General features: G+C 37.2%; 1 protein-coding gene across 1 annotated transcript in view; it reads right to left on the reverse strand.

The window, feature by feature from the left end:
* Positions 1-19,610, reverse strand: part of igf2bp1 (insulin-like growth factor 2 mRNA binding protein 1) — a 46,512-nt gene extending 26,902 nt beyond the window's left edge. The window contains exons 1-2 of the mRNA XM_073833496.1: positions 19,421-19,610; positions 18,170-18,230 (exon numbers count right to left, since the gene is read on the reverse strand). Coding sequence (XP_073689597.1) covers positions 18,170-18,230; positions 19,421-19,595 — 236 coding nt within the window. The 5' untranslated portion in view covers positions 19,596-19,610. The remainder of the gene's footprint in view (positions 1-18,169; positions 18,231-19,420) is intronic.
* Positions 19,611-26,982: the final 7,372 nt, after the last annotated feature.

Below are 26,982 nucleotides of genomic sequence, written 5' to 3' on the forward strand. Positions count from 1 at the left end.
TACTACTACTACTACTACTACTACTACTACTACTACTACTACTACTACTACTAACACACAAAAGCTATGATTTGCTATACCAGATCAAATCATAGCTTTTGTTTTTTGTGCTACATTTTATCTATTCCTAGCTACAAACTATATACTAAAAGAAACTATATTAATAAACAAATCACATTTTAAGTCAAATGTTTTAATCATTTTGAAAGTGATTTTTAAAATATTATCATATGTATTCAAATACACATGCAAGAAAAATGAATAGATGATAAAATACATACACAAAAAAAGTAGAAAAAAGGGAAGCTGACTGGGATTACTCAGCACAGCAAAGTTTATATTTATAGCTCTGCAGAAATGTTTCACACTAGGAAGAGTTTGCTAGACATGGCACTTAAAAAAAACTCAGAAGTGTTATTTTTACTAGGCTAATTAAACAGATGTAAATAAATGAGCATATAATAAAGTAAAATATAACTGAGATTTTCAGCTGATCTTCAGCAAATCTTATTTTATTTTATATAATTACTGTATAAAAATAAAAATAAAATAAAAAAAATCACATCTGAAAACCCAAATCGAACCAGTCTCTCCAAAACACAAAATATTCCACTCAGGTCAGTCACGAAACTGCACGCATAAATGTATACACAGCCCAAACTCAAATTATACAAAGCTAAACCACTTTTTAACATTGACGCACTGTGACAGTGGCAGGCAGAGGAACAACATGAAACAGGACTTCAGTCAGTGAACTGCCAGTGGAGCTTCGTACAGCAAGGCCTCTGAAAATGGCGGGTAAGTGTGGGAGGGGAAGGGGTGGATCCTAAGTTCCACACACCTCCCTTTCCCGCTCTTTGCGTAACAACGAGTCCACGGAGGGACGTAGTAAGCTGCTTAAGGTCTAGATGGACGTGGAGGTTCCTCAAGTCAATGAAAACATCCTCGTAACGAAGTTTGGTGGCTGTGCAGAAAGCTATAGGTGCGAGGCGTCATTGGAGATACCCTCTCGCCGGGGGTGGACCAGACACGGCGGTTCCAGGCACTGAATGGAGCAGCAAGGGTTAAGCCATAAATCAAAGTGGTGTAGAGAGTAGCAGCGATGGTGAGACAACTTCACCAGAAATAACAGACGTCCCATCCCCCCCTTTTCCTGCTTTCTTCTCACTCTGTTTCTCGTTCCCTCTTTCTACACTCCTCCCTGTGGAGCTTTCTGCTCTGCATTACCTGATAGGCCTTCCCTCCCCCTCGCAACTCCGCTTTTTTTCCCCCCCTTGCCCTATTCCTATGAGAGGTGAAAGGTCACTCCCCAAGCTTAGCAATCAACACATGCTGATGCAACCCGTAACATACCAGAAGAAGAGAGCGAGGGGCAATATATTGCTTACTGCCGGCTCCGGCAATACAGTCGTATAACAATGAAACCAATAAAAATAAATCTCCCACCTCCAAAAGGTGCCACTTGCCATTGAACACTGGTGCTGGCCAATAGCATGGCAGTAGTGGACCCCGTCTGCATTAAACTGTCAAATCTGGCACTTTGACTTTTGTATTTTGAGCTTACAAGAACTTTAAATCTTTAAAATGAAGAAACTGATTAGAATATGAATCCTATAAAAGCAACTCAATAAGCAATTGCAGGAAAAAGTGTAATAAAGCATCTTCATAAACAGATAAATTTATAAATCTCATCTATAATTAAGCATACACACGTATATATGTGACCCTGGACCACAAAACCAGTCTTAAGTAGCATGGTTATATTTGTAGCAATAGCAAAAAATACACTGGGACAAAATGATCAATTTCAATTTTATGCTGAAAACCAGTAGGATATTAAGTAAAGGTCATGTTACATGAAGATATTTCGTCAATTTCCTACCGTAAACATATCAAAACTTAACTTTTGATTAGTAATATGCATTGCTAAGAACTTCATTTGGACAACTTTAAAGGCGAGTTTCTCAATATTTAGACTTCTTTGTACCCTCAGATTCCAGATTTTAAAATAGTTGTATCTCAGCCAAATATTGTCCTATCCTAACAAACCATACATCAATGGAAAGCGTATTTATTTCAAAAACTTGACCCTTATGGCAGGTTTTGTGGTATAAGTAGAAATGTATCTGTTGTCATTCAAGCATTCAAATGTAACAGAAGAAAAGAGGAAGTTGACATTGTGCTACACTGATCTGAGACTAACCGTAGCTTCTCATAGGCTCCTATAGCTACACTGTCGAGCAGTGACAGTAAATTTTTTATGCTACTGGCAAGCAGAAAAATCAGAGTAAATATTTCATAATCCATGCAAAAGTGACCAGTGACTGAAAGTGTCTTTCTAAAATGGATTCGTGAAACACAAAGATTTGAGGAGCGAGGTCAAACCTTTGCAGAAACACGTTGCGAGAATGTAAGAGAGTAGCCAAATGTTTTGGTACTAGATACATTAAAATTATATGGATATTATTACACCGAAAAGATGGATAAAGTGAGAAAGACAATGAAAGGGAAGTCACAAGCTTTTGTCATTCTCTACATAAAGTAACAAAGACTCATAAAAAAAGGGAGAAAGAGAGAAACCAATTTGCACTGGCAGATAAACAGTATAATACTTTTGTGAAGTTCAGTCTGAATGCTTCCCTAATGAAATCAAATAGAAATAGGGCATGCTTTACATAGTACTTACATAATCTTTTTTTTGCCTGGTGCCTATAGATGTATCTTTACTATTTTTGCCTAAATTCTGTTCCCTCACAGAGAAGCAGAGAATTGCAACATAAAAAAAAAAAAAGTTTAATTAGGAAAAGAATGCCCCCAATGTCATACACAAAACACATTTGAATGCTAATCAAAAGTTATTAAAATCTGCTAAAAATACATGAATTACAAGACCAAAAATGTGTCTTTACATTCTCTTTCTACAAATTATCTTGACACACCAAAAGATTTTAAGTCTACGCATTCAAAGTTTAGATTCATTAGGCAAATGAATCAGTGAAACTAATTCTAACTTTTTTTTTTTTTTTTTTTTAAATGTACAACTATTTTTTTTACTTTGATGCGCCTAGCAGCATAGAGAAACCACTCTGCTTTTGACTGCAAATTTTTAAGCATGTCAAAGTGTGCAGGGAGCGACATGCTCAGCTGAGGAATGCAAACGGCCTCTGAAACGGCAGCCGGTGGGGGTGAAGCGAAGAGAACCTGAGGTCCTTTCCTGCACATTATCATGTGAAACACCCCTCCCTCTCATCCGTCATCTTCTCTTTCTCTCTCTCTCCCTTGGCCATTTGACTGAGACAGAGAGCCATGGGGAATGAAGAGAGAAAGAGAGAAAGACAGAGAGAGATTTCATCTTATCGACAAAGAGTTTTGTCTGCTAGTAGTTCTCAACCTTGCATCTCAACCTTTGACCCCGATGTGGATGGGGAACGCTATGGACGGAACTTTAAAAAGAGCCGTAGGGCAGGGCAGGGGACTGGGGTTACTAGCAAACAATTGAACTTTTCAAAGAGGCCGCAGATTATGCTGAGGTATGGCGGCTCGGTTAAAAGGGGGGAAGGGATTGCAAAACATAAAACAGCAAATATTAAAATCTTTATTACGTTTTGTGGTGCACTGCACAAAAAAAAATTAAATGTTAAAAAAAATTACTTTCAAATGAACAGGCCCCCAGGTAAGTTGCTGAAAAGGGGCGTTGTCTGAATCATAACTCATCAGCAATAACAGAAGGAATTGACTAAATGTTTTATTAGTTGCACACACTAACAATTGTAGCAGGTAATTGCTATTCAACTTGTACGATATTTACGTAAACACTGCGTAGCCCCCCATCTAGGCTATTCGGAGAAAAGCCGCTCAAGCACTAGCGTGTTTGCATCTTTCTAAAAATTCCATATGTATAGGCATTCCCCCCTCGGGTGGGGTTGGTTTGGTGGGTGGTATGTGAGAAACAACTGTAGAGAGTAACAACTCCGGGATCCAGTTAGTTTACAAAGGCGATATGCCCTTAGTTTGGGTCAAAGTTCATGCTTCGCTCTGCTGTGCCCTACTCAGCGTGGAGAAGATGGAAGCGCTTGTGCGCCTCCATTTTGTGACTCAGGAGCACAACACGGGACAGCATGACTGACTAGAAACTGAGTGAATAGACATACAAGTGAGCTCAAATACATTTGCATTACTATTAATCCACACACAAAGTTGCTTTACGCATTTTATGAAAACAAATTAAGAAAACTTGCGCTTAACTAAGGAGGCATAATCTGACACGCATCGTAAGAGTGTAAATAAACGTCCGGAGGACTTTTGCACGTTAATCAAGTTAGCTAAGCAACTGCAGTGTCAAATCTTAAATCATATTTTTTAATTTATACGTTTCTAATAAATCTGTATAAAAGGGCTTCGCCCTCCCCCCGTCTCGTACGTTCGCCATTTCACGAAAGCCAACCTACAGGAAGAAATGAAATGGCAGGTTGCACTTCAAAACAAACTTGTTCAGCATCAAAAGTCACAGAATCACCTTGTTGCTTTTGGATAATACGCATGCTCACGATTTCATTAAATAATCACGTGTTAATTGATTTAAGTTAAGGCGGAAAAAACGAACTTAAAGCACCGTAGCATTTGAATTGCATATTTAGTTTACATTTGAAAGCAGTAAAAATCTCACCTAACGAAAAAAAAAAATGTTAACATAAGTCTGCATAATTCTTAAATGTTTTAAAAGTCAAATAAGACTTAGGACAACGGACTTTAAGTTAAACAGCTTTATTTAGGTTAATATTAAGTCACGTATTTTGCATGAGAAGCGCATTGAAAAGAGAAAAGATATCAAATTTAACAATTAGCTTTACCAAATTAATTTTATATATATAAAAACATACAGTGAATCATTAAGCATGCACAATAAATACGCATACCCGCCATTTACTTAGTCTACGTCTTTTGTTGTGTGCCTAAGCTTTTACCTATCCATCCTATGCATACAGGTACGTTAGGATGTTTATGTAAAGCAAACTCATACAATTTGATTATCTCGTAGCACAACAAAACCAGCCGGAAATTCTGGCTCAGAGCGAGTAACATGGGCCTGGATACATCTCAACCATGTGGGCCAGTGTACGTTCAGCCATCTTCCACCGACAACGCCCAATTACCACAATGAATCTCAGTCACATGAGCAGGCGCAGAATGTGCTAGAAAACTATAGGTAACATATAGGAGGCGAATAAGCATCCATGTCAGCAGCACAGAGCGAAATGTGGCGTTGTAAGACTGCTTTTGCAAAATGCGTAAAAACAAAGAACGTGCATGTGAAAAATAGTACGTTTGACCTTAAAAAAAACAAAACAAGTAATCATGAAAAGGGTTCTAAGGTTACCATTATTAAAACCATCATTCCCTTTTAAACTACATAATAATGTAGTGTTGTTGCACTATCATTGCACACAGTATAGTGTCGGCTGATATGTAGGTATCATCGTGCATAACAATTACATTGTAGCTCAGGAATAAAGTGCTGTATTCCGCATTAAACTCCATTTACCAGCGCCTTTATTTGAGCCAAATCAAACTAATGATGTCGAATGTAAGGATTTGCCTTTAGATTAGTGCCTGCAGTGCAGCAGGCGCTTCTCTGGATCACTCCCCTTTACGCACGCCGCGCTGTGGCTTCAGCTTCTCGCAGGCAGTGAGGGGGAGACCTGCCTTCATTCATAAAGTCACCGGGCTACTCGAGAGTACTACTACAGCGCCGTGAAAGAGGCGGTGCGCACAGTCACAGCACCGCCCACCGCGGAGGAACGGAGGGGGTTGGTAGAGAAGAGGAGATCTGCACGTTGACGAGGAAATAGGGGGTGTGGAACGGAACAGAAACTGTCTCGTACAGAACCGAGCATCTACGCTTTAAGTGCCACAATGCAGTGCGCACCTGACTCAGCACGGTTTAATAACGATTTTGTCACGATTCGCATTGCTTTCCAGTGCTGTCCTCTTTAAGGGCACAGCTTGTAGCCTATGGATTTGCCGTGTCTTACCATAAAGATTAGCAAATTAATAGTTTCCATGATGTCCTGGTAATAAAACGCGCATTAAAAAGCCTGGGAATAATTTCGAATAAATTATTTCGTTCCACTCTCAACTCATCGGGAATATTAGTTCATCTGCGATTGTAAATAATTTATTCTTTCATATTCAAAGTTGCATATCTAGTTCAAGTTGCAATCTATATCATGTGAAAGTCATATTGTAAGCACGAAGATTCATTGGAGTTGCCAAGTCGACATGTCTAACACTGCAAATGTGAATGAACATGCCCTGTGTAGAGAAAAGTCTGATATTATCTCCTACATACGTTTTATATATATTTCGCAAGGTCAGCTTATTTTCGACCCGCACCAAAGATAGTTTACATTTTTTTTCTTTCAAGTAAATAATCATTTATTTCGTAAAACGATAGATCAAGGCAAATAGGCATGTGTTCTCGCATTTTGCCTTGTTCACACATTTGACGTCTTTTATATATCGCCTAAATGAATGAAAACGAGCAGTTTACCAGGCCATCATTTAGCAAGTAGATTTCTCCTTTTTGGCTAAAACGGAATCTTTCCATGCACAGATTTAAAATAAATAAACACACAAATAAATAAACCATTTCCAACTTTCCATCTAAACAAACTGAACAAACAAATTAGTCTTTCAATTACTACACACAGAGATATCTACTGTTTGCAAAGCCTTTGGCTTTCTTAAGCAATTAAACTAAAATAAAAAGAAAGAAAGAAAGAAAACCAACAGAGTGTTTATTTTAAGGCAGTTACTTGACTATTGAATTCAAATTTTTTTGATCTTTCTATAAATGTTTTTTTTTTTTTTTACTTTGATCAAAATGTTCTCATTCACAAAACAACACAGCCCAACAAATTAAAACTTTTCATTCAGAAAATATGATTAGAAACAACTTTAAAATGCAGCTTTGTTCAACAGATTTATTCAATTAAAACAAAGATTTAACATTAAACTAAACAAATTAACTAAATACATTTCAGTCAGAAAAAAATTAAGGACTCAAATGTTTTTACGGTTTTTATTAATGCACTTATACATAAATATCTAAAAGCTTAAAATCCTCCCACAGACTAGTTATAAATGTTTCAAGCTGTTCTACCAACAATATTCTACCACTAAATAAACCATTAGTTTGTCAGTAAATTACTGTGAATGTCTAATAATTTTAAAACACTTCTTCTGAACTTTAAGTAAATCTAACAAATGTCTCTTTAACCCATAGTCTTTGTTTCAAAGCCAGTTTCTTCTTTTGTTACGAACGAAGGACCTTCTTCCTTTCAAAGTGTGACGTCAGCCCCCTGATGTTATTTTTTTTTAATCTCTTGACTCTGAAAGTAAAGCTCTGCAGCATGGAAACATCTTCTGACAACACTTTCTTCGTACCGGTCTTCATTATCTCTTCTCTCGTTCCTTTCTTTAATGTACTTACAAAATAGTGACAATTAGAAACTGCTTTGTCTAAGACTTTTCTTTTGGAGGGAAAATATTCTTTAGTCTATCCAAAGATTAAAAATGCTCAGTAGTCCACAAAACAGCCTAATGAGGAAACAAAATTATACTGTCAAAAACGTTTTCATAAGAAACAAAGTCCATGCCTAAACAGAAAGCAACACAAAGTAACACATTTAAAATATAAAGTGAAAAAAAAAAAAAAAATTCTTTCCTGGCTGTATAGAAATAGCATAGCATAGCATCAAATCTTTCAAAAACAAGACAAAACATGACTTATGAGAAAAAAAATCTGAAATCAATTCCTGGTGAGCTCTTTTTCAGTATTTTACAACACCCTCTATACTAAGCTCTAAATGAATTGATTGCACTGAAATTATCAGTGCATAAAGTCCACTAAAATATTGTTCCGAATACCATCACATCAAATTGCATGCATTCTGAAAAAAATACTCATATATATATATATATATATATATATATATATATATATATATATATATATATATGTGTGTGCATATACACATGGCAGCTCTCCGCCGCCTGTGTAGGCCTTCGCTCTAGCCTGCAAGAGGAAGGTATGGCTCCATGTATGTCTTGAGGGGGGTGTTGCCGGCCCCTCCCCCCTTTCTATGCTTTTAAAATGCGTGTGTGTGTGTGCAAAGGGGGATAGCATGACCATACCAGCACATGCCTGTTATGAGGCCATGTGATCTAGAGGCTCCATTTTAAGTGATTTGGACTCGTAAGAAGAGAATTGCAATGTGGAGGAAGAGAGAGAGGGGGAGGAAGAGGGATACAGAGAGAAAATAGCATAAAAAGAGAAGAACAGCGTTGACTGATCTCTATGGCCTCATGAAGGGGAAAGGGGAAAGACGTGAACAAGCCATGTAGGTTCTCTTTTACACCTATAGGGAATAAAAAAAAAAAAATCAAACCCCTGCAAACTTCTGTTTTTGCTCATTTATATTGAGAATTGATTGCTAGCACGAATACTGCTGAAAGGCTTGAAAAAAAAGGGTAGTAGTAATAAAAGTAACTCTTCCTCAGCTAAAGAAGAAGGTTTGAAGGTTATGGACTGTGCAAATCAAAACTGCTAAACTAATTTTATTTTAATGCAAGCCAACATTAAAGCTGAGATGTAACTGAAGTATTGATCAAAATCCAAAATTATTTAGACATCAGATATCATTTTTGATATTTCTTAGTGGGTGCATGACACTAGTTCATTTATGTAAGTGAGGATAGACTGTGAAATATTACACCCATAAATTCTTCATACAGTGGACTATAAAACTGATAAACATTGGGACCAAAAATTATTCAGACACTTTGACCTGACAATGTTTTGCTCAAGTGTTTTTTTCTTTAATTGCTAATGTGACCTTTTTACACCACAGACTGAAGAAAATGAAGCATTGCTTGGTAATTGTTCAACAAAGTATTGATAGTTGTGTAAATATCATATCATCATACTAATAGTTGTCTGAATTTTTAGTTGATTGTAATCCGAAGTTATCTGATATTATCAAGATTAATTTGTTCCGACACAGAGTTCTTGTCAGATTTTAATACCATTTTCTAAGCTATAGCGAATAAATGGATAATGTGAGAAATGTTAATTTTGGTCTAACTGTATGTCGTATACATCCAAGTGTAAAAAGTTTAAAGTGGATTAAATGACTAGAAAAGTTCAGTATGCGTCACCAGAGAAGTCCGACGTTTCACTGGAAAACCCCATAATGATATTTTGATTAAAAATTGCAGGTAAAACTACTTTTACTTCTACTTCTTTCTTTTTTCAAATGAAACACGCACAATAAGATTAATAACATGCACTTACAAAAACGACGGTGAATTTGCATTTAAAGCCGATTTCAAGAGTAGACTTCAGTTTATGAAGTGTCCTGTTTATTTGGTGTGAACAGCTATGCAATGGCAGGTCAGCATCCAATTAATAATTGGCTGGCACACAGCTCTCTAAAACATACATTACATGCATGCATGCATACATTATATAAATGCATACATTATTTAAACACACGGTCACTAAAGAGAAAATAAGCTACATCTTTTCTCTTCTAATACGTGGTGTAACGTTCTCGTGATGATTAATACAGCAGTAATGTGATTCTGTAGGACTTGACTCATATCCTCATTTTTAAATTTTCCGGGATTTTTCTCCTCCTGAATTATTAATGCAGCCGAGAGAGAAAGAGCTTTCAAATAATTCTCGGTTTCCGTTACGTTGCAATGTACGAAAACAAACGGAAGCTAATTGGATATTAATTCCGTTTCTAATTATTTGTAGGTGCAAGGAACAATTATATGCTCAATCAATTGAGTAAAAGAGTAAAGCTATTAATAGGAGCTTGTATGATAGAAAGTTTTTTTTTTCTCTCTTTCTCTCCTGGTACTGGAAGATGACACTAAAACTGTCTGAGGCATCACAAGAAATCATTAGGAGCCATATAAAAATGTCACGAGCCTAGTTTTCGCCAGTCTATGATGGTGGCCAGCTTTTTTCTATTGTAACCCAATTCCACAAAAAGGGTATAGTAAATGTATGACCAGATGTGTGAGTCAGGAAAACAGGATTGCTTTGAGTGGCCTGTATATTTTAATATAATCGCAAAAGCAAAGTAGGTATGAACAAGTCAATAAAAAAAAGATTTCAATCAAATGTGACCCTGGACAAAACCAGTCTTAAGCAGCACAGGTATAATATTTGAAGCAATAGCCAAAAATACAGTGTATGGGTCAAAACTGTCAATTTTACTTTTATGACAAAAATCATTAGAATATGAAGTAAAGACCATGTTTAATTATGATATTTTATACATTTACTACTGTAGATATATCAAAACTTAATTACAAAAAAGAAATTCGGACAACTTTAAAAAGTGATTTTCTCAATATTTAGATTTTTTTCACCCTCAGATTTCAGTTTTTCAAATAGTTGACCAAATATTGTCCCATCCTAACAAACCATACATCAATGGAGCTTTCAGGTGATGTATAAATATCAGTTTCCAAAAAAATGACCCTTATGACTGGTTTTGTGGTCCAAGGGCACAAATGATAAAAAGCAGGTGATTTGAACATTTAGAAATAAAAAGCACACAAAGTAACAAAACAACTAGCTAGTTATCTTTAAGCAACTTTTTTTAGTTTTAACTCCATTCGTTCAAAAATAAATAAAAATAAATACTGTCCAAGAATAGCATTATGTCGAATAATAAACATTTTAATTGCTGTGCTTGTTGTGCATGAGTTTGTTTCGCCCAAGCAGGATCAGGAGCACAAAAAGCGCAGGAATTTAAGCCAGCAGCATTTTAACACACACATCCTGCGGAAGAACAATGTGCAAAAGAGCTTCATTATTTACAGTGCAACAAAACCAATTTGGAACACGCTCATTTATTTCACTCCTAACCAAGCAGAGCATACATTTAAATATGCAATGAGAACTTGAATGAATATTAATCCGCTCAAGACGCTTGTGTCAACATCATATGTACAATGACCCAAGCATTCAATGCATGCTCATTGGTCCATTTGGAAGGGGGAAAAGGGAGAAAGAAAAATGTAAAGAATTTAGGTTCAAGGGGCACCCCCCGTTCACCAGTGTTTATGATGGCAACGCCTTCAGAACGGCCTGTTCACCAGAGAAATAAAGAGTCATTTGGGGGGGCAAACAGGGGGCCCATACTTCAGAGGGGTAAACCACCATGAACTTTTTTTCCCCTTGGGAAACACCCCTAGTCTCACATCTCTCCCACACACACTAAAAAACAAAAACACAGACCTACATGCTGCCGTCACACTGTACTGCGTTTTTGTAGAAATACCCGTGTTATCTGAAAATTAAAAAATAAAAATAAAAATACGCTTGAGAATTCGCAAGTGACTCATCCAGCACAAAACAGCACTATTTTTTGGGAAAAGTCAACAGTTTAAATGTATTTCAGCAAATGTATTCAATGTTTATAATTTAAATAAATATGTAAATGTTCTAAACCTGTTCCAAAGTTGCAGCAAAAAATAAGCCCTGAAACCCGTCCCACAACTTGGGCAGCCATGCTGCAAAATGGCGCCAACTGATGATTTGAACTTTAAGCCAAGTCTCATCCACCTGTGCACGCTGCCTTGCAGATTCTGTAGTTAATGTATTCATCTTAGAGAGAGGGTTTCTGAAGCCTTATGTCCCAAATGTTATCAACAGACTAGGATTTCTCCTAAGAATCCTCTAGAATCTCTATTACTAGTTTCCTGAGCAGTAAGCGAACAAGAATCAGCTCTTACCAACACTGTAAATCCAAATCCACTGGCATAGCGCATTAGAAATTCTTATTTGAAGACATATCTCAATTAAACACATAAACACTCAGATTTATTGTGTTTATCTTAGGTTATTTAAAAGCCCTTGGGGTGTGAACGTGCTTGTGGTACCGAACACCAGTCCAAAACTGAGGTAAAGAGACTTCGATCCTTTTAACCAAAAAAAAAAAAAAAAAAAAAAAAAAAAAAAAAACACCGCACAGATGGTTCAAAATAGGGAAAGGGGGAGAGAAGACGACACGTTGGTAAGGGGTTAAAATGGGAGGGGCGCTCTTAAAGGCACAACGCACACTTAACTTTGCCATTTTCAGCATGCCTACGTGCAATGAGCATTTTTTTTTCCTCTTTGTCCCTCGTTCTCCATCTCGATCATTTTCCCTGTTCAAAACAATGGTCGTTTTGAGAAAATCGCTCTCCGTAACAGCAAAAAAAAAAAAAAAAAGGGAAGCCCACAAGGAAGTGCTGCTGAGCAAACCCTCCTCAATCCCCACCCCCTTCTCTCCTCTTCTCCTCGTATCTCCTCTCTTCTTTCCTCCTCTCCTCCCTCTTCCTGCTCAGGCAAGCCCTCAAGTAGGACGTCATATGACCGAACTGACAAGACTGCCTGCCTGGCTGCACGTTCTGCAGCCCTGCAAATGTGGGAATCAATCAAAAATGCATGCAGATTGAAAGACAGCCTGAGCAATACAGAGGGACAAAGAGAGGAAGGAAAGAAAGAGACAGAGCAAAAGTGCAAGCCAGGAAAAGAAAAGGGAAAAAGCTGCACGCAAGCAAGCACGCTGCTGAGAGAAAGAGAGAGGAAGAATGAGAACGAGGTTGCCTCGCGTGCAGCACCGTCAACGGCTTCTGAGAAACTGCACACAGGTGTTCCTGGCCCTCGATTGGTCGCACCTCCTTCTTCGTAAAAACCCCTCCCCCTGCCTTCTGTAGTACTACAATCACAAGCCGAGATGGAGAGAAAAGGACAGAGAGAAAAGGAGGGAGGGAGCCAGCGAGAGAACGAGTGAGGGAGAGGACAGAGCAGGCAAGTGTGGCTTCATACTGCCTGAGCATGCAATCGCAACACGCTCGTTTATTTACGCCGTGATTCGATTCAAAGCTGATGCTTTTTTTGGTTTTAGGTTTTTATCTTCTCCCCTTTTCTCTATGAATCCCCTTTGCAAAGGTCTGGTGAGACGTAGCTTCTTTAAATGCACGAATCCTTATTTAAAAGTTACTTATACAAAAATGCTGTTATTTCAACAATGCTGTAAGTGCCTGTGGGTTTTTAGTTCAGTCAAAGGGACCGAAGCATTTGATAGATACTGGGTGTATTACATTGTGTGTTTAGAAAAAAAATAAATACACACACACACACATACACACACACACACATTAAACAGGCTATTTGCAGCACTCCATAATTGCTAGACAGCAATTAGTCGTTCTTTAAAAAGATATTTTAGCACTAATCACAATGGATTTGACAGCAAACATGGGGAGTGGTAAATGGGGATTTCTAGCTTTCTCCAAAATTGAGCACTTGAAAGAAAAAAATAAAGACTGAACGGTCATAACACAGAGACAAAATCATCTCAACAGAGATAAACTACCAACACTACACACTCCTCAGCAGGTCTTCCCCTTCACTATTTGTGACCCTGGACCTCAAAACCAGTCTTGGGTAGCACGGGTGTATTTGTAGCAATAGCCAACAATACATTGTATGGGTCAAAATGATCAAATGTTCTTTTATGCCAAAAACCATTAACAATATTAAGATCATGATCCATGCAGATATTTTGTGAATTATCTACTGTATATATATTAATACTTAATTTTTTATTAGTAATATGCATTGCTAAAAACTTCACTTGGACAACTTTAAAAGGCGATTATCTCAATATTTAAATTTTTTGCACCCTCATATTCTACATTTTCAAATAGTTGTATCTCAAACAAATATTGTCCTATTCTAACAAACCATACATCAATGGAAAGCTTATTTATTCAGCTTTCATATTGTGTATAACTTTTAATTTACAAAAATTAACCTTATAACTGGTTTTGTGGTCTAGGGTCACATTTATCAATAAACCCACAGACAGTTTCACTTCAGTAACACATTTTTTCCCCCCTGTACTACTTACAAATACACACATACAGTCATACAGCGGCTACGTTATTTTAGACTTCTGTTTTCTGAAATAATTAATTTCAGTCATTTTCCAAAGTATTTCCTTTTTGCAATTTTAAATAAATATTTCTATTGCGGTTCTATACCAATGAGCTGCACCACACTGGTCTCTACTGCATTATTCAGTTCACAAAGAATTGCCACTGCCACTATTTATCCATATACATCTCTTGTCTGTTACAATTTTTTTTTTTTTTTTTTTTTTTTTTTGAGAGAGAGAAACAAAAACCATGTTGTGTTCTGGACCTTGATAGGTGCTTACAAGGGGAAGGGAGCACACAGAGTAGCATCTGGAAGAAGGGGGAAGGGCCATTGTTACACTTTTAACACCCGTTATTGTCATAAAGGTGTGGCTCTTCCCCTTGTCTCGAAATCTCTCCTGCCGAAGAACTTCAAAAGTGGCCCATCAAGCCATTGCAAATGGCCCCGTCAGACCAATGCAACATTACATAAAGCAGGGAGAAACTCAAGGCGTGAGACATGGAGCCGCCCACACAGCTCTATGCACAAAACATTATGGCTTACTCACTACACCCTCTATGGTTTTCACTGTATTCTTTGCACACATTTAACTTCAGTTTTACCAACAACTACTTTACATGCATACCTTTGAATACAAGTGAATAAAAATTAGCTACCGGTGGCCTTGATGTTTTGACAAGTTTATTTGTTTATACATCAAAAATACATTTCTTGTTTTACTTATAAGCATTACATAAGACAGACCCCATGTTTCCAAACGCAAGGGGTGTGCACAATACGAAAGGAGCTCTGCTCTGACCTTCCACCCCACCCCAAATCTTGTTACTCATCCTGCATTCACACTCCTCCAACTCAACAAATGAAACTTGAAGCATTTGAAATATTTATGCACAAAAAAATTATATATATCTGAATTGGTCAGAGTCACAATTCAAGCAGCACGTAAGCATACAACGTAACAAAGGGTCAAATCAACATATATGCTGACCTGGGGTTGTACGCTGCTTTTAAAGAGGCCAGCCCCACAAAGACGTTTATCAAAATGGCGACGAGTAACAGTTCCACTCTAATTAACATTTCTAATGCATTTTCCACAACTCTGGTTGTGTTTTGTGTGTGCGTGCGTGTGTTCTGGTTTCTTGGAATTTTCAAATCAAAAGAACCACACAGCGTCTCACCAGAGCAGACTATACGAATTCTAAAATTATCATACGCACACAGGCAGAAAAAAGTCCCTTAAGTATGAACGTAAATGGCAGAATATATGAGTTCATGGGCAAAACGTATTTTTAGCTAAACCACCTCACTATTGAGGATTAGTCTGCGGATTGGTAAACTGTTTACATTACGCTATCAAATGAATTTGTAAATATGCATTTGCACCCATTCATGTTAATGCCCCAGTGCTTTCAAATGGAGCCTTCGACAGAGGGCTACATTGTGCGCCATTTTCTCAATTGCTGACGTTGGTTACTCTTCACACTGATGGCGACCACGTGTCACCCTATCAGTGTAATGTTGGCCTCCCAACACTAATTAGTGATGTGCGATACCACTGGTTTCCTATCCGATCCGATACCAAGTAAAATCAAGGCGAGTATCGGCGATACCAATCCGATACCAATACTTTGCCCAAAAATTACTGTTTGGGAAATTAAAGTAACAAGTAGTGTACTTAAAAGTATCACTTTATACTGAATATGAGACATATTACGGGTTCTTCTTGTTTATTGATGAAGAATTATTATACAAAAAAAGAGCCTACTTACATATTTATTGACAGCATCTGAGCATGTATATCTTAAAACGCCTGCCTGAACATCTTAACATAAAACAATAAACCTTTCACACTTTTTGGTTTAGTGACATGTTAATCCAGTCCTCTTGAAGATTTTTAACCTTCTTTCAAAATTTCTCTCATTCACAGGTTTTTGTTTAGGAAGAACATATTAACAGTTTTTCCTTTGAGTCTGCTCAGTTTCTACATACAGTTTCCAATCTGCATACAGTTTCTATTTTATAAAAAATGCTGTGACTCAAACTGAAATGGCTAGTACAATACACAATTAGAGAAGTACCATAATAACTTCATAATTGCCAAAACCCACATTTTGAAATTTCTATTTAACCATCAGTCAAAACAAATGAGACGGAGAATAATACAACTGAGAATTATTCTATTGAATTATCTGTCTTCTTACCTATCAAATACTTTTCCTGGCAGACGTAATGTAAAGTCCAATGCAGCCTTGTCAAAGTAATTTAAATGATCTACTCTGCAGATAACCTTACCTAACTAAATCTGGGCCGGCTGACTTGATGTGCGATTATCTCAGGGACACATTTTACTCCAAGCTGAACTATTGCAGACATTTTGGTCATTTAATTATTTCATTACTTATTTCATAACCAAAGTTCTAAAACAAATTTGTTTATTTTAAACTTCGCTTGCGTTCACCCATATCCAATCCGCCGGACTGACAGCGTGACTGAACAGCATGTTCCAGCGCACTGAGTGGCTACTGGCTAGCGTGCTCTGCAGTTGTAAAGTGCCATATTATGCACATGACTTGGCAGGCGGAAGAACAAGTAGTTCTGACTAAATTGGCATTATTCAGATGAATTAGGGTAATTGTGGTTACTTTCCACTGTATTTCTATTTCCAATAAACTACATATTTGCTCAAAATTACTGAAATATCGATATTTTGATGAGATAATCGATTCTAGAACATACAAAGCTGGTATCGGAGATATCGATATTTTAGTATCGATCCGCACATCACTAACACTAATCACTTTATGCCATTGAGGTCTTTTTAAAACGTATATCTGATACAAAGAATCATTTTATGAAAAGTCCGCTTTATACATTTGGGGACGCGTTCTGCTTCTGCATCAGACATATGCAAAAATCCAAAAAAACAGCTATAGCATTCGTATAGTGAAATATCAAATATGCAAAGCATACGTTTTCTCACAAAAGGCCTGTCAGCAGTAAACAGGTTTATGGCTAAAGCGCGTAAACCATAACGCGCTGGTTCAACTGGTTAGAAAGCGGTGCAAAAAAAACAACGTAAATCTATAAATCACACCTACCACAGAATTATTCAAGCAGATATGAGACGTAGAATTTCACATATGAACTGCAAATTATTTATTTACGTCAATGAGCACACACTATCGTTTTACCATATAGATTCTCCACAGGATGCGACGTTTTAAAACACTTTACCGTCGTGTTACACCCTAGGTTAACAGGTGTAGCTCGAATGGTTGTGAAAAAAAGCATTTAGGGTGTAAAGAGGTAAGAAGGAGAGTTGAGTTGGGTGGGGACGAAGGGGAAGACCTTTTTGTTGCACAGAAACAGTCTAATACGCGCCATGCAAAGTCAACAGAAGAGAAATAAATATATTTCTGGAGATATTTCTCATTTTACGCATTAAAAGTTACACTCTCGTATTCACATTCACTCACAACGATCGTTATAAATACGGATGAGTGATAAATTAAACGTCAAACCTTTTAAACTGCACAGTTTGTGCAACATAGCCATATATATATAGGCTACGATTTGTTTCTCCAGCGCTGACCTGAAGCGGCGTTCCCTACAAAGTGTACCCTTTAAATATCCGTACAAAAGTACGAACTACGATGGTGTTCCAAAGTAATAGCAGCTTTTAAAACCACAGCGGGCTAGAAAACTAAATCTGTGTTGCATGAATTGTTTAAACGAATCAAGCACCGAGGCCTAGGCCTTGCAGTAGGCCAAGGCCTAATCAACAGGGAACCAGTGATTGAAATGACACGGAGAGCAGCATTTGTTACATGTTTGACAAATATGCACGCATATGCCTAAACTGGGGGACGAGTGCCATATAGCGCTGTAGTAGCTATGAATGTAACAGCACGTGGTGTAATACTACTAGCATATGCCACTTCAACATCCGTCACGTGAAGAGAAACAAAGAATATAGAGAGCTAGATTCTTCAAAAGTAGCAACAACTTAACTGTACAACCAAACAGACCCACAATTTAAGCACACAGCGAGATCCTGCTTACATAGTGCACATATTTGTACCACCGCCACGACATATATACACAGCTTTTATATACAGTAAGCAAACAATTGTTGAACGATTCAAAGAAAGCAAATACCTCTGCTTCTTAGGGACAGAATGTTCGACCTCAATTCGTTTGCCGTGAAGTTCCACTTTACCTGGAAAAAGGAAAGAAATCATTTTTTTGTTTTGTTTTTATTTTTTAACACCACTCACAAATGAGACCTCCAGGTTGCTTAAATGTCCCTCATAACTAAAACACAATAAATGTACCTCATGTGCTTCGTTATGTGAGGAGATTCTGTGTTTTTACAGTATAACTTGCTTCGCGAATGGCCTAAACGAGCTTTTGAGGTGTTGAGGTCGCAAGGGTGGGTGTTAATAAAAAGTAATTAAACTAAAAAAAATAATAATAGTTGGCTCTGGTTAAATGACAAAATGCTTAGGACGCTTTCAAGGTTCACTGCTCAGGGCTAACTTACACAGGCTATTTGCGTCAACTGTATGACAGAATCCATATGTGTAGGGTATTATTTATTGTTCGTGTCTAGTTGAGACCTAAGAGGCACATAACGATAAAAAGAACAGCTGAAGATGAATTAATCTTGACCGTGGATAGTTTTAACTGGATCCTTATCGGCATGGCGACCTTCGTGCTATATAGAGCACACGTCACATGCTACATATGTGGAGAAGCGAGGAGAGACATATTTTGTGGTCAGTGGGACAGATGCAATGCAACTGCATTGTTCAGGTCAGCATATGAGAATGCTACACGCTCGGATGTGTTAAAAGCAAGAGGGTATCTCTCACTATTGTGCCTGTTAACTCAATAGGGGCTTCACGAAACATGTTTCATTTTAGCTCCACTGGCCTATTAGCCAAAAGGGGGAGGGGTGAGACCTGATTCTATAGCTGTGCCCGGTAGGTTGGACTAAACCTAAAGACTGAGCTTAGGGGAACCACGTCCTACAGTTTACAATCAGTACGACGCTAAACGTACAGTTATTTCTTAAAGCAGAGCACACTGCACGTTTTAAACCTGTCAGAGCAAAGAAAGTAAAGTCGTGGCTGATGTGTGCATGAATGCTTTTAGTGTCTGTGCTCTTAAAAGTTCACTATCTCAGGCACCTTTGCACTGTAGAGCCTTACATTGCTCTGACTTCAATGGCAAACCGTAGAAACATTGATTCACGTCCACAATAACCCGAGTGTATTTTGCCAAACAGTACAATTTGACTTATAAACAAGCAAAACACTCACGAGAGGTTAACCAGGGTAAGTTACGAAAAAACCCGGCGAAGAAGCAAACCGGTAACCAAAGGCCCATTAAAATCAAGTTACTCACCAGAAAATGTTTCAATCGCTTTCATTGCCCATTGGTCGTCCGGGCAATCAACAAACGCATAGCCAGTTTTCATGAGAAACTGTCCAGAGTATGGAATCTTGTAATCTTCAAAGGTTTTAACCAAGTCTTCTGCGGTCACGTTTTCATTGAGATTTCCAATGTATAGCTTGTTCATCGTGAAAAGCTGTAACTGTCCCCCCCAAAAATAGAAATGAAAATAAAACTTTTCGGCAGAACGCTCTTAATTTTGAAAAAGGACTAAGACACCCGCAGATTACAAAATCATGTAGATGTCAGCCGGTTGGAATTAAAAACGGGGAGACAAACAAAAAAAATTAAACTGCAAGACAATCCAAAAAAAAAGGGGGAAAGTTTGACTAACAGTAACGTTGTAGTCTGTTTAAATCCTGCAGGCGAGTGGTAAATATTCTTCACTGTAGCAACCTTCGCGAATTCCCAGCGCGGTGTAGAAATGGTATCAGTTTGAATTAAGCTGATGTTTGTTACGATGGAATAGTAGCGAGTATATAGCGGGATCGGGAGAAATTATATCCTCTCGCTGCCCCTCAACCTAAAGCTGTACCCTGCACTGTCACACAGATCCTACCGCTTGGCGATGGCACCGCCTCTAAAACCGAGTCGAATTTACTAATTTTTTTTGTTTGCAAAGAAGAAACCACGTGGTCTCAGAGTAGCTGGAGAAGGGGCCGGTCCTCCGCTCTCTCTCGCGTGCGCGCTCTCTCTCTCTCTCTCTCAAGCTGTGCTTGGAAAGACAGGAACATTTTCTATACATTGCAGATTGCACCGTATATATGCTCTGCATGCACACAGATTCATACTAGCCCACACACGCGTTTCCTGTTTGTGTTTCTACATTTACAAGAATTTCAACGAGACAAAATTTACAGGACAAAAGGCCATTTAGAGTAATTATACATTTTAAGAGTCTTCGTGTAAATAGCAAAAACATATCTAAAACCCCTCTGCTTGGCTTATCCTCGCTCTTTTCGCATTCGCTTAGTCTGCAGCCTGACTCAAGTGGCTAAAGTTGATCACGAAACACGTATTTCCAATACTAAACCAATACCCTTTATGTAGCATTGTTAGCGGTGGGTCACGACCAGGGCGGTGAAGTAAAATATTTAATTAGGGTAGTTTTGCAACCAAAGTTTATGGCAAACATTTTTGAGGTGAAGTAAATACTAAGCAGTAACACACATACTCAATGCATGGTTTTTATTGAAACACTGTATCCTTTTTAATTCGGCTCTTGGGAACTTGGTCGTGCTGGTAACGCTCGATCCAGTTTTACTTTCACAGGTCAGCTCCAGCAGCAGAGTTCTCCGAGGCTTCCACAGAGATCTCGAAAGTTCTCCTGCTTACCTCCATGTTGCGCCAAACCGAGACACGAGAAGGTCCAACAACTGATTCAAAATGGGGGGGCGTTGAGACAGCAGGGCCTAGCGTCGGGGATACCGCCTACCAACAGGAAGTGAGCAACTGTTGCATTGCCTATTGTGTGTACACGCTGTGTATGATGTTTCATAGCGAGGATTTTTCAGCTACATACTCAGGGTATGAAGAATCCGACCTCAAATCCCCATTCAAATGAGTTGAACGCAAATCAGATGAGAATTTCAAGCGGTTACTTTTGTTACGTGGCTCTCAAATTGTACACGTGGCGGCAGTACCGGCTCTCTGTGAGAAAATGGCTTCCCGTCCATTACAGCAAGAGTGAGGAGTGATTCACGTCTTGCAAGAACTCTACCATAATGAAATATGTGTTGAACAAAACGCCATCTGAAACAAGCGCAAGTCCACATGAAACCCATTTCATTAGCTCCTTGAGCTTCTCGCATGTTTAAATCACACATGGCGGGATCCTTCAGTAACGAAGCGCCAAGGACGTCCTCATGCAAGAATGATTACGATGAGTTGACTAAAAAGGCGTAGTTGTGTACATACCTGAATTGTCTAACACGTCTGAAGTGATTAATATAAAGTATTCCCTGATGTACATAACGCGACTTCTATCGCGCAAGTGTAAATAAAGGCTGCTTTGGTGATTTCTCTCCTTATTTTAATACTCCTTCACCACAATTCATAAACGTACGCTCTTAGTTGTGCCTCAAGGCCATTCGTAGGTATTAAGGGTATTTGAATTCAACAGAGCATTCAGTTGCACACCATAGCTTTCACTGACATGCAGGTTAGATCTACTAACAACTAAAGAGGTCACTGATCTGATGGTCTATGCTTAAACACTTAAACACACTGTTGTTGTTTTTTGTAGTGGTCATACAAAGTTAGCTTTAAAGTTACTAGGTCAAATGCATGAGTAGCCTATATTCTATTTTTGGCAGTCGTCATCTTTTTTTGCATTGTGTGAGATATGAATTTCTTTTCATAGTCCTGGTACACTGTTGCAAGGGGGTGCACTTTGTGGTCATGTGAAGGAATTGGCATGTCAATACAACCCCCTGTGAGTTTAAGAGGGACTCTGAGATTTGAGATTGTGACCTGACCACACACTGTGAGGGGGATGAGGAATAGCTGGTGTGGGGGTAGGGCATCTCTTTTCTGGGTGAGGGGGACCACAGGCATGGAGCTCATCCAGGACAACAAGGAATTTAAGAGTTTGATGGTGCATCAGTGAAAAAAAATGTTTCTTTCTATTCCTCACAACTTGCTATGCTTATTATACTAATACATTTTTACTGATGCATCATACTTAAAAAGATTAACAAGTGCTTTGCTTTCCTTTACGTCATGTTGCGTTTAGCATGAAGGCTCTTGCTCGGAGGAACAAAGCGTGGTGGGAAGGAAGTTCTGAGAAGAAGCAAGAATGACTGTAAGAATAGTGTTTGTTTACAGTTTACATTCTCAGATGCATTCACTTGTAACTAAAAGTTACTTTGTGGAGAAAACAATGAACAGTGTAAAAAAAAAAAAAAGACACAAAGTTACAAAAACCTGTTTTGGTCTGGCCCCATAGTCCAGGGTTGTCTGATATGCTTCCATGCCTACGTATGTAATTGTAAGGCAAGGCTCTGCTGTAATTCTTAGGATCTTTTCAAACTGTTAATATTTGGAAAGCAACGTTTGCATACTAGAGACCAGAGGCAAGGTCAGTCTTAAACATGGAAATGGAAGACCTTAGCTGAAAAAAATCAGATAGTTAATCATTTTTTATGTAATCGGTGGATATGCATTTTTACATAGAAAAAAAGTGGAAAAAAAAGTTAATGATTTTTTTATTGATGATTTTTTGAGAACGAAAGTAGACATAACATTTTTTATATAGTCCAAATCTGATTAAAAAAAATGTTTTCTATCACTAGTTTGCATATTTGTCCAACCCACCAGAAGAAGGTCTAACAGTGCAAGAAGTAAAGAATTAATTTCTGGTTTCCATGAATGCTTCCATATTTGTTTTCTTGCTTCTTTTGTATCTTCCTGCTTGCATATAGGCAATTCTCATCATGGAAGGAAATACTAATAGATCTTTACAATCTTTATTAACTTTGTTATCAATTATCCATTAAATGTAGTAATAAATTGACTGAATCGGAAAATAAATAATCTTGATCATTAACCATTAATTGAATCTGACTAAGAACAATTGTAAATTAAATAATTAACTCTGAAAAAAATGCCACAAGTGTCTAATCACTTTTTGATATTGGATATTTAAGTAGCACTTCTTTAAATCAAACAGTTAAAAGGAGAATTGAATTAATTTAAAATATGAGTGATTTTATTTCGTTATCATGCACTTACAAATATAAAAACACGGATTTGAGTCATAGTTTGAGCAGTTATGCATGCTTTTGCCTGAACAAAAATAACAAATCAAATCTGATTAAAGTTTTCCAAGATAGAAATCTTTGAATCTCTTTCTAAATACCTTGGAATAAGAAATAATACATTTTCAATATAAAGACCATGCAAATTTTTAACCAATATTTTATTTATTTTAACAACCTGTTACATTTGTCTAATACAGCTTTTACACAGTTTGAAAGCAAATGATTGGACTATTTAAATACGGGCTAAGAGTGAAATAATTTCTGCCCTCTTGGAGGAAGTTGAGAATGATTGGCAGTTCCTTGTTATTTCCCATGATGCCACTCAAATGATGTGAGACCCCTTCTGCTGTCTTAGCAATAACACAATATAATCTGGGTTGGTAAAATCCTGTAAATCCAGCCCTATTAATCTAAGCAGTAAGCCACAATGAAGACCCAGTATGTTTAGTGTGTTGATTCCTGAAACAGTTTTGCTGCATACACATATAACTTTGTATTTTTTGAACAAACTGTTTCAAACAGTATTCTCTTTTATTTCTATTATATGTATAAACATATCTAAAAAAAAAATTCCAGTTTATCCCATCTAAATTATGTCTTTTAAAAAATAAATGTTTCTTAAAAAGCAAACCTGTTGATCCAAACTACAAAAAGACATGTGGGTTGATAAAATGTTTGGTTTAAATGCTGTGTGCAGATAAATAAATATAATTATTTACATTACACTACAAGCAGTGTTTTATTTCATATACATTTCCAATGATAAATAATTTGCATATTTGATATAACACAGCCTCTTCCAATAAAATAAGTTCCTCAAGCTTACCAATAAAATACGTTTTCAAATCTAACATAAATTGAAGTATGATCTAATCTCTAAATAATATAAGTCAATACAGTTTGATTAAATAAGAAGTTTACAAGTTAACAGTACAGCATATTTGAATTTTTTAGGAAGACAGTTATTTTCAACAAAAACAAAATAGTTAACAGCACAACATACAAGCAAATTTAATTATTATAAGTATGCAATTTAAACGCATAAAAATAAATAATTAGCACGAATTTAAAAAGTAAATCATGCAAGCTTTTTTAAAAAAAGAAAGTTTTGTTTACAAACTAAAGAAAAATGACTTTGACTTACAGATGTTTGATGTACAGTCATACAATAAGATAAAAGAAAATAAGACAAAACAAGACAAGATACATTAACAAGAAAGAAAGACAGAAAGAAAAGAGTACAGGAATGATCATTCAATGCGCACGGTATTGTTGAACTACCTGACTGATTCATATCAGCACTTCCTCTATTGTATTAAACTTCTCGATGATAATGCATTGAATATTCGATATCCGTTTTTCGAAGGACAAAAAAAAAAGTTTTTATGACCAGCAACTTGAAGCTAATATGCGTTTTCTCACAAAATGGAGAGGGAGGGTGTGTCCAATCAGAAAAGTGTATCGCCTCTAAACTGGTGACGTACATAACACACCCCCGCACGTACAATGTGAACAATTATACTCACCAGTTGTATTTCCCTCATCCGTATACACGATTTATATTTCACTTCACGCATATCTTAGTATATTCTTTTCTTCACAAATATTAGGTAGCACTACCGTACTGAGCGTCTGAACACAATAAGCAATTTTTATTCATTTAACCGTGTCAAAAGCGAGTGATTTACCCGTGGCGATGGATAGAGAGAGCGAGCTTTGGGAAAACAAGCTGTTGGTTGACTCTCATATCAAAGCTCGACAGTTGTATCGACAGCTCTCTGTATCAATTCTGCAAAAAACAAACGACATCTAACGCTCAAAACGAGATCAATAGCTGTAAGATATTAGTGTTTTAAGTATAGTGTGCCCACTAGGGCAATGACTTGCACGTGGCTGCTTCCACCAAGCGGGCATTTTGAGATAATGCATCTTTCGAAGAACTGAGACGCATAGAGAATTGTTTGTTCACTAAAAGTTCATTTTAAGTGCATATTATCATGTATTTCTTGCAGTTGTTTACATGTACCGCATGAAGCTGCATTAACCGAATTAAATTATGAGGCAAATAAGATCTAATATCAGCTTTCAAAGAGAACACAAAGCATTTTCATTCCATTCTGGGACGCAAATATCAAACGCCTGATAAAGATTGTAAATATCTTCGATTACAAACCACAATGAATTTCGTTCACTCGAAGCTTTTGCCTGATTGTTGTGACGTGAGATATAAAAACAGTGTAGTTTGCAGGCATTTTATTTATTATATGTAACTTCGATATGGCAGATTTGTTGCAACAGAGTTGCACTTGACTATGCTCAAAGTTGATGCAGGGTGTAATGATTTTATTTACTTGGTCAAATGCACAAATGCTACCTCACAAAGACATAGTTTTAACGATGTTCAATAGCCTACATTTATAGGGATTTTCAACGCGACAAAACTGAAAAATAACTCAACAAAGTGAAACGAAATATAGTGTTAGCGTTATGTCCTTAATTCGTATAGAATTTCCCCGAATAGCTACACATTAGATTCCCAATCTTTATCTCATTGCTTACACTGTTGTTTACTTTCAGCACGTTAAGAGCAAACAAATAACAAAGACTTAAAGACGCGTAAAATGGCACATTCAATCAAATATCGTGAAAGTTAAATAAAAGTTACATTAGATTATATCAACGTAACTTCAACACGACCAGTTAAATTGTTTAATGGTGTTCTACGAGTATAACGAGTTATTAAAGCGTTATAAAGCTGCAAAGTCAATCTGTTACAACAACCAAGATGTTTAGCTCTTTGTAATAATTGTATGAATTAAATAAACAGTTTGTTATAACGAAATACCAAAGTCAAATCGAATCTGAGTCAGTCAGACGACCGTTCTAAAGTGAATAATTTATCTGAGGAAATAAATCGTTTTGATAAATGAATAAAGTGAAACTCCAGTTGTTCAGAATGGTTCGTTTCCAGTTGATAACAATTCTGTAGTTCAGATAACGCATTCATATCACATGCCGGATTCTTTAAACCACAAAGCAGAAAGACCATAAAGAGACAACTTTCATCTGCTTAACATCTAACCTTTCCTCATGACTTCCTCTGATAACTTCATTTAAAACGGAACTTAAGCTGTTGGTGACTTAAATTCGTGGCTTCTTCGGTTTCTTTCCCTCTGCGGTGACTTTTGTTGTCATGTTCAACTTTTAGTTGCGTTATGCTGCATGGTCTTGTTGTTGTAGCCCCGATGGTTAGATAGGATAGATTTCTAGTGGTTTAAACTTACGCAGGATGGGTATAGTGACGTCACGAAACGTCAACTTTCACCGCCCCTCCCCTGAAATTCAAATGTTGTCATAGTTGTGCTATTGTTGTGAAAGAAAGCGAGTCAAGCGAGTCACAATTCATGAGGCAGTCATGTGACAAAAAGCCAAAGACGCTTGAATTTATGATACATGTGGGAAAATATATCATTCAAGATATGAAAGCATATGTGGCTATCCTTTTGAAGAGAAACGAATTTAAAACTGAATACTAGAAAGGCTGAAATGCAGCAACCAAACCTTGCTTCATTAGAACTAATAATCGTATAATATTTACAGGTGATCCCTAGCCTATAATAAAGAAATACAGTAGCCTACATTTATATCAGTTCCTATGTCACAATTATACACTTCCTGTGTTCAGGTATGTTCACTTTCAAGATGAATGTTTGAGAACGGTTTAACTGATTCACCTAAAAAAAAAAATTTGTT

The sequence above is a fragment of the Garra rufa genome, chromosome 1 (assembly GCF_049309525.1).
Source record: "Garra rufa chromosome 1, GarRuf1.0, whole genome shotgun sequence".
NCBI lineage: Eukaryota > Metazoa > Chordata > Actinopteri > Cypriniformes > Cyprinidae > Garra > Garra rufa.